The sequence below is a fragment of the Nicotiana tomentosiformis genome, chromosome 8, assembly GCF_000390325.3.
Source record: "Nicotiana tomentosiformis chromosome 8, ASM39032v3, whole genome shotgun sequence".
NCBI classification, from domain to species: domain Eukaryota; kingdom Viridiplantae; phylum Streptophyta; class Magnoliopsida; order Solanales; family Solanaceae; genus Nicotiana; species Nicotiana tomentosiformis.
In genome coordinates this window covers 12,819,475-12,829,092 of record NC_090819.1, presented here as the reverse complement: position 1 = coordinate 12,829,092, position 9,618 = coordinate 12,819,475, and the positions used below count along the sequence as shown (strand labels likewise).

Here is a 9,618-nt window from a genome sequence, read left to right as displayed (position 1 = left end):
AACCCTGAATGGCTAAATCACTAATTTCTATTTTCTAATTCTCAATTGTCTGCAACCACCAGAGGCAGAGAAGTCGTCAGTCTCGTCTCTCTCTTGAACTGAAAACTAAGAAGTCGAAAAATCAAAATCTCAATGATTTATACGTGTATGTCTTCTGTATGAGTAGTCTTGATGGTATTAAAAATTTAGCTAAATGTCTAAATCACTAATTTCTATTTTCTAATTATCAATTGTCTGCAACTACCAAAGGCAGAGAAGTCGTCAGTCTCGTCTCTCTCTTGAACTGAAAACTAAGAAGTCGAAAAATAGAAATCTCAATGATTTATACGTGTATGTTTGTATGAGTAGTCTCGATGGTATTAAAAATTTGGCTAAATGTCTAAATCACTAATTTCTATTTTCTAATTCTCAATTGTCTGCAACCACTAGAGGCAGAGAAGTTGTTAGTCTCGTCTCTCTTGAACTGAAAACTAAGAAGTCGAAAAATCGAAATCTCAATGATTTATACGTGTATGTTTGTATGAGTAGTCTTGATGGTATTAATTTTTTTTTTAATACGTGTATGACAGTATGAGTAGTCTTGAAGACTCTTCAATTAAAAAATACCGTTTGGTTAGATCTTAGATGGTATTAAAAATTTGGTATTGATTTAAAACTGTTTGGTATTGATTGAATGATTGTTCAAAAAATTTCTATTTGGTTTAGCCGATAAGCCGCCCGATAATTGTTAATCCGATATCAATCCGCCCGTTGTCTTATTGGATGGCTGGCGGATTACTATATTTATAATCTGATAACCGTTACGCCGAACCGTTAAGCGTAATTATCTGCCCGATCCGCCCGATAAGCATCCCTACATCAGACTCAATGACTATAAATTCAGTCCTAGCCCCTAATTAATGAAGAATTTATCTATCAAAACCAAGTAGAAAGAAGGATTGAAGAAGTTAGACCATATGGGTTTACCTCAAGGGAAGCATGCATTTTTCACTTCATCCATAAATTAACAAAAATTAAAGGGGTTAGAAATATAATACTGGTATTGACACAACACTAAATCAGTTAATCATGGTGAAGCAATCTATAGAAGTGAAAATATACATAAATTAACCATGATAAATATTCATGTAAAAAACACATGTCATTTGTTGATTAATTTGCTATAAATATCAGGTGCGGGTATGTTTTTTCCATCACGCTAGATAGGCAAACTCACGTTAAGGAGGCGGGTGCTTGGGCACCTTTAGGAGTCGTTTGGTTGGAAAATAAGTTATCTCATAAATAATTATCCTACCCTCCCATATGGATAAAAAACACTACAATCCCGGGATAATTAATCTCAGGATTAGTTATACAACGATTTTATCCCAACCAAACGTGGGATAAATTTATATCAAATTTAATCTCGGAATTAATTATTCCTTATCCCTCGTACCAAACGAGCCCTTAGGCTTTGGCTAACAATGAACATATGGATATAGATCATTCTCGGATAATTTTACAAGTAGCACCCATAACGATAGCTGTAAAATCGAGCTTAAAGTTGCACTCGGAATAAGTAATCTATTTTCTTTGAAGGGGAACGGAAAGGGCAGTTCGGTGCACAAAGTATCCTCATATTTACGTAGGGTTCAAGGAAAGGCTGCATACCAAGGGTGACGTAGACAACCTACCCTAATGCAAATTGGAGCCTCAAAACTCAGTTAATTGCTAATTAGAAACACAAATGAATACAATCAAATTTGAATCATTCGTAGTATATTTCTCTAGGAACTAATAGAATATGGATTCAGTAGCGAGTGATACATACATTCTTTGAAAACCATAACTTGATGTCCGGCTAGAACTGTAACTGGATATCAGCATAAACAATGCAGAACAAGCACACCTTCTAAATCAGGTTGAATTCATCAAATTCGGCTTGAATCTCTCCCGAAAATGGATCTTCTTACCCAATCACCGACCACTAAATACCTTGTGCGCCAGCTAACTTGCTTGCTGAAATGCAAATAAAATGCAGTAAGGAGGAAATATATATAACCAATGTAATATCAGAAGCAAGTCATAATCAAGAAATCTATCAAATTCTCACCTCGCATAAATAGAGTACCATAGCCATTGTGTGCTACGACCCATAGAAACCCAGTCTCCAGGAAGTTCTGCTGCTGCTTGCTCCCCACCTAAAGGAGCAAATTGTCCTAAATGGCGATACCTGAAACGGCACACGTTGTTACGCCAAGGATCACCGAGAGAGAGTTGAAACCGTTAGATATTTGATCATGCTAGCATAAGGGAATTTATTGTTAATGAGGATGTATCTTTGTACCAACGGGATAAAGAGGTTACAAGCCAAGATAGGAGTACCAATAAACCACATGAGCAGTTAATAAATTCAATGAGGTTGCTGATAAGTATAAATTCAATGATTCTCTACACTAAACACACTGCAGAAAGAAGCAGAAATGGAGGAGGGCCGGCGACCACATTTCTCTTCCTTTTTGTTAAAGAGAATAAATGTTTTTAACAAAAAACTTCTGTCGTATGCAAGACCAATTTGTAGAGAACAAAATTCTAGTCATACTTCAGTTTCATCCCCTTTAGAAGATGTGGAAATAATAGCACGAACCATGTATAGAAGTGGAATAATAAAACGGCAGTTAGTTTTCCCAGTATGCTTACATGCAACGAGTAAAGGAAAAGAAATGTCCAAAAAGGTTAAGCTATACCGGAAGGGTAGAAATTCATGACGGCCGGAACTTTTGAAACGGCGAGGGCCTTCAGGATTACTTTTGCATTGCTCCCAGCGATTAAAGCATCTAGCAAGATATGTACCTTGTTGAGCAGCAACCTAAGCATGTGAAAATACAGGAAATGAAACAACAGCAAAGCATGGAGTGAACGAGAGGGGAAGTATGAAAGAAGGGAGACGAGATCCAAATTATATATGAAAGCACCTGAGCAGTGGCAGGTAGACTCTTCATCTGTGAATCTACATGAGAAAGGGCTAACTTAAAACCTTCAATATCTACTTCCTCTCTTTCATTTCCCTCTGAATCCCTGAGTAAGTCTGTCGCCTCTAACAGATGTTTGCTCTTTAGATATAAGTCCACTTGAGGATAACGGATAATTATGTCTTCCAAAACATCTCGGAATTCCTCAATGGTTAAAGTTCCAGAATCATCCTTATCCGCAGCTTTAAAAATGACTGAAATATCTTCCTAGACCACGTAATTTCACAAAGGAAACTTTAAGGAGGGAAGATATAAAGGCAAGAATTGATTCGTATCTTGCAAAAGTAACAATGAAGAAAGTAAGGGATATAATCATCCTCATGCAGCATATATTTCATTTTCTGTTGTTTCTTTTCCATTCATCTTCATAATACTGTTAAGATGTCAAATACTCTAACCATCATCAAGAAGTTTAAATTGATTAACTCTGAGAGCAGAAACTACTGGCTCAATCTGACGTTTATAAGGAATGGGCACTAAAAACTAAGGAAATAATTCTTACTATTGGCTCTTGTTGGCTGTGATCAAGATATACTTCTCTAAGGTTGTTGGGACTAGTTCAGTAAATTGAAATCTACGTCTGCATTTTCTAGAACGAATGTCCAAAAATCCAACTTTTGAAAGAAAGATAAAATGAAACACTCCAGCAAATAAAATCATTTTTCAAACACTTGCGCCCATCCGGAAATACATGGCACAACACACGCACATTATTATCCATGTGGAACCTAAAGCACGGAATGTAACTGTCAAAATCTTGAAAAAATAACTATAGATAAAGAATTGATTAAATACAACAACAAACCCAGTGCAATCCCACAAAGTGGGGTCTGGGGTGGTGGAGTGTACGCAGATCTTACCCCTACCTTGTGAAGGTAGAGAGGTTGTTTCCGATAGACCCCCGGCTCAACGTAAAAGTAAAAGAAACAGAGGAATTGATTAAATATTTCAGTTAATTTGAACAAAGGTTTATTTACCATTACTTGACGTTGATCTACAGTGGCGCAATCACCAAGTGCGTACACGTTGCTGCAGCCCTTTACTCGCAACCATTCATCAGCTGCTAGAACACGTCTTTTCCCCTGCAAGAAGGAATGAAAATTTTACGTGGCCATAATAGATTGAATTTCAGAGCTTGCCAGTCAGAAAATTTTAATCTCCGAATATGGCATGCAAAAAGCTTTAAGTTTAAGTACGCATTTAGTGAAGAAAGCCCCATGAAAGAGTTAGTCAAAGGGAACAGGGTGTAAAATACCTGGCCAATTTGTTCCATAAAATCCTTCACAAATGGGCGGGTACCAACTCCAGTTGACCATACAACCATCCCGTAGGGTACTTCAACATGTTCTCCTGTAGATTTTACTTTCGTGTTGATAGAATTATCAGAGACACTAATGACGCGGCAACCTGTCAAAACCTCAATTCCATCTCTTTGAAATTTCTGTTCAGCAAATGAGCTTATTCTTTCATCAAATCTGCAAAGAAACAAAATTATGATTTCGGAGTTGTTGAGTCAATCTCATTCTTAATATTCTCTTAATTGAGTAGCAAAATTATGATCTAAAAATAGATCCCATCATCCAAACCATTTAACATGACAACCTTCTGGAACAACAACGTTTTCGGGTTTTGCTACTCCAAGAATGAAATGCCACATGTGTGCGTCCAGTTGTTGCAAGCAAGAAATTATTATATGCCCATTATGTGAATTTGGTAAGCTTTGTAGTTCCAATATGTGATCTCTAAAGCCCCCTTCCACTACAGGTATACTCTTGATCTTCATTCTTTCTGGCACCATTCCTTTCCCCTACTCCTCTGTTCAAAACCTTTTGACAGTGTTTAGGCGAGCTTGCGCACCTCGACAATTCTACAGGGTACCTGCTTCTTCCTACCACTTCCTACCAGCTCATGTTCCGGGTAACTCCGCTCACCAAAGATGTTAACTATTAACTAATAGATATATGTATTAAAGATATGGCCTTAAAGAAACTATTTAACCTTCACTAGATCTTCAAGGTGGAGCCGTGTAGCTTTAAGCACAAATTGCAAGTTTCTCCCCCCAACTAAAATCAAGCCTAGGTTTGTCCTTTGTCCTTCATCACTTAACCATCCACCCCATTCCCACATCCAACCCCACATAAGGGATTGGGCTCTCTTCACGCCTCTGTATCTTCATTACTTTAAAATCTTTCAACATCACATTGACAACACAAAGGCCATGGCATACATTAAAAGCAATGAAGAAGTATAACTAGGGATGGTGCATCTTACGTATTCAGGATATGATCTCCAGATTGGACAAGTGTTATCTTCACAAAATCCTTAACTGAAGGATATATTTTCACCAAGTCCTCGTGAACAAAGTCGTGCAGCTCAGCAGCAAATTCCACTCCAGTTGGACCCCCTCCAACTATAACAAAATGGAGGTTGGTCCTTCGCTCTTCTTCACTTTGGCCAGGAATGACAGCTTTCTCAAAACAATCTATTACAGTCCTCCGTATCCTTTGAGCATCTTCCACTTCCTGTACGAGACATGATTCGTTCATTTCCAGACAAGGAAAATTTAGCACTTCACGGAAAATATGGAAGAGAATCCTACCTTCAGAAAGTGGCAATGTTCCATGACACCCGGAGTGTTAAAAGTATTTACTTGAGCTCCTACAGCTACAACCAAATAGTCATATTGTAGGGAGAAATCATTATGTCCCACCAAATTATCATTGATGCCAGAACGGCAAAATACTTTGTTGTTTTCTGGATCAATCTTTAGACATTCTGCTTCACAAAATTGAATTTCTCCACTTCTCTGCCAGACCAAATAACAAAATTAAACAGGAAGATGCAGAAAATCTTCAAATAAGACAACTGCTTTTTAAAAATGACAAATCTAGGAGAGACTTAGCATATACTAAATGTTAAATTCTTCAGACCAGATTATGGCAGCCCCCCCATTCATGTAGGGTCGAGGGAAGGGCTGCACCTCAAGGGGTGTGATGTAGACAACCTACGCTAATGCAAGCATTAGTGGAAGCTTCTACGGCTCGAACCCATGACCTGTAGGTCACACGGAGACAACTTTACCGTTGCTCCAAGACTCCCCTTCCATCAGGCTAGGTTAGAACAACCGAAAACGAAATGATCAAAAACCAAGCGAATGTAGGGGCAAATGAATCTTTCTAAGAAACAGTGGACAAAGCTATGCAGTCAGCCAGTCATACAAAATCTTGTGAGTACAATATAAAATTACTAATGACATGAAAACAAAAACTGGAGATCCAGATACAAAACAAGTTCCTTATCGAAGCTTGTCTTACCTTCTTTATTATGTTCCGAACTGGCTCAACGATGCTACGTGCCTCAACTGTTCCACATGTGACACTAGGTAAAAGTGGTGTAAATGCAAAATAGTTTCGCGGTGAAACCACTTGAACATCATAGGAAGAAATATCAAGATCCTTTAGGAAGCTGGTACCGGCCCATCCTGTTCCAAGCACCACTATTCTCTTCTTCTCTGATACTGACTGATTATTTTCAACTTGTTTTCTGCCCTCTATGTTCGATTCTGCATATACCAATAGACCTCCGGTACTGTAACAACCAGCAGAAAAGTATTAAGTAACAAGATCCTCTATCAAACATGGGAGAATAAATCAGTCTCAGAAGGAATCATAGCATTTCATTCATTAAACTTCAATGCAACAAGTGAGTCATTATAGTTTAGTAGATTAGAACTGTTAGAATTCTATAAACATAACTCACCTCATACAACTTAAGTGGCATATATCTAGAACAATAAGAAACACAAAGAATGAAGTAAAAAACCCATAACGACCTTGTAGTCAAGAGACAGAAGTTTTCAAACCCAATCAGATCACATCTAACTTCTTAAATGAAGTGAAACTGTTTTGCAGGAAATTATACCCAATGACCTTAAAAACGGATGGTCTTGATTTTTAACCCCCGCTTGCCCTATGGGCAAACCTTTAAGGTCAAAAGTCAAAAGTGTTACGCATGGGGAAAGTGAGGGGTAACACTTGTTAAAGTTGAAGTTCTGCCAATGGGGCAAGCGGAGTCAAAAAATCAAGAGTGACACCTGAAGTGTCCTATTTGAGCAAATCGCCCCTTGTTTTGTTGTCATTTATCAAGCATGGCTCATTAAATAATCTACTACCACTTTTAAATCCATAGGACACAATTTTCCTTTATAGAGGCTTCCGATTTGTTTGAGCGATACTCCAAAAAATTAAAAAGAATGATCTCCAAGAGCTTACACTATTATATACAACTTTACATTATTTCGACCAGCTGTTGCACTCTTAGCAACAAATGGTCACCTTGACACATTCAACTATTGGTTTATATGTATACCTAATTGGCTGTAATTTAATCATTTGTTTAACTTGCTTTTATTTGTCAAATTGGATAAATCACTAGATTAGGGGAATGAACATGTATCTACTATTGTAAAAGTGGGAAGACCTAAAGTAAAAGTTTGATAGAACAAAATATCCATGTAAAGCTAAACCACCTTTTTTATCCTTCAAAAAAAACACTAATTCTATAACATTTATGTACTAAAATATAAATACACAGTCTAATAAATACTATTAGATATAAATTTTCCTGCTACCAACCATTATTATACTATTTAACTCAGAATTAGATTCTAGAAATACTTATGAAAGGACATTTAACAATTGCATGTCAAGTTCAAATAATCTAAAGAGGAGATGAAGAGATTACTATTACAACCTTAAAAGTTTAATTTCTTTATATCAAGTATATTCAGCTAACTAAGCCCAAAAGAAAAAGACAATCAGATAACTTTGGTAGTTAATGCAAAGAATAACAAGGAAGTGAATTGGCTAACTATCGACCATTGGCCACTCTTTGACCTTTCTACTTAAAGAAGGCCTTAAAGAAGAGCAAAAGGAAAATTAGTCAAGCTTTCAGCCTTAAAGAAGAGCAAAAGGAAAATTAGTCAAGCTTTCAGTCGAGCTTGATTGCATATTCAGAGTAAGTAATATTTTCAAAATTACTGTAATTTATGTTCAAAAATCAGTTGAATTTCATGGTTTCGTGCCCTACATCTCTACGGTGCTACTCTATCTACACTTCTAAAGCAAATACAGAACTCGTATATCAAATAATAAGGCACCTGAGGACGAGCGTGGAGTAGGGGATTTCTTCCTTTATTGAGCTAGCTAAATATGATCAACATTCATCATTTTCAGTAACATATAATTTTCTCTTTTATTTGATTTTATAACTCAATACGTCGTAATACTATATATATGATTTTAAAAAAAATTTATACTCCATTTATATGGGATACTCGTGCAACAGCTAAACAAGTAATATCTACCGACTGAATAATTATTCTATATAATCACCCAAATTCACATAGAGATTTCAAAAATGTCTCCTTTTCTAAAAGAAGAAACTGTAATTTGCCTAATTGGTTTGATACTTAACGTAAAAAGAACTACTATCTTTTTCCGTTCATTAGCTTCTTTAGATCTAAGAGTAGAGGGCCTTCTAACTTGTATAACAAACTTCAAAGCAAGCAGAAGAAGGGGCAAGTTACACATTTGGCCGGTCAGCCAAAAATACTGTGTAGTTTTTCCTTAAAAAAAAGAGGACAAATATTCTCTCGATCAAGTGTCAAAAGGAATTTCAGAAATCATCTGTTTAGTACAAAATCAAAACCCAAAAATGAAGAGAAGAAAAAACCGGAAATCAAAAATATATTAAACAACATTGTGTAGTATTACACAAAGAACAAAGAAGCAAGTAATAAATCAGCAAGCACAATAAAAATTCATAAAAAAAATGTAAAAAAAAATTGAAATGAAATGAAGCAAAATTACCTGACAGAAGAGAGAAGCAGAAGTTTAGAGTAAGAAGAATGGCTACGAAGAGCTCTGCTTAGATTTGTGAAACCCCTCATTTTCCTTCTTTTTCCTCTTTACCAAAATGTTAAAGGATTTAACACTTTCTCAGTATTTCTATCAAATCAGCTTTAAGCTATGTATCAAGTGAATTGAGTAATTAAACAAGGAATGTGAAAAGGGAGTAGGCTTTAACTGAGTTTTCTGACAAGTCTGTCTGATTACAAAAAAACGTGTCAACTCTTTTTTGGTCCAAAACTTGGGATTTGAAAATTGGTAATATCCCACTCTTACATGTGACACATCTAATTAGTTTACTTGAAAATGAGTTTTAGCTTCCTCTATATTCTCAAATTTATTTTGAAAAATTTAATTTGGGTGAAATTTGATTTGAATATAAAAATGTGTTTGAAAATCAGTTTTCAAAATATATATTTTCTTTTTGAAAAAACATGAAACATGACTTATACCCACAAATTCTAAAAACAATCACAAATACTCAATAATACCTTCATCAATAATATTCATTATAATTATCACAAATCATAGTCATGAACATAAATAAATTTGGTACAAAATTATTATTTTTATAATGAATCACATAATACACTATTAGATGACCGAAAAGACGAAACAACATTGTTACAAAATAATAAATGATGGACTCTTTTATAAAATACAAAAGTTTGGGGTAATTTTTAAAAATATTAATATTT

The 9,618-nt window shown here is 35.7% G+C and overlaps 1 protein-coding gene across 1 annotated transcript; it reads right to left on the bottom strand.

Moving 5' to 3' along the window:
- Positions 1-1,684: 1,684 nt before the first annotated feature.
- On the bottom strand, positions 1,685-9,071 carry LOC104091969 (external alternative NAD(P)H-ubiquinone oxidoreductase B1, mitochondrial). Its single transcript, XM_009597420.4, has 10 exons — positions 8,882-9,071; positions 6,326-6,599; positions 5,611-5,817; positions 5,283-5,533; positions 4,267-4,486; positions 3,989-4,093; positions 2,955-3,218; positions 2,727-2,848; positions 2,093-2,212; positions 1,685-1,998 (listed from the first exon to the last, which is right to left on the bottom strand). Exons 1-10 carry the CDS (start codon positions 8,959-8,961, stop codon positions 1,911-1,913), a joined length of 1,731 nt encoding a protein of 576 aa, XP_009595715.1. The 5' UTR covers positions 8,962-9,071; the 3' UTR covers positions 1,685-1,910.
- Positions 9,072-9,618: the final 547 nt, after the last annotated feature.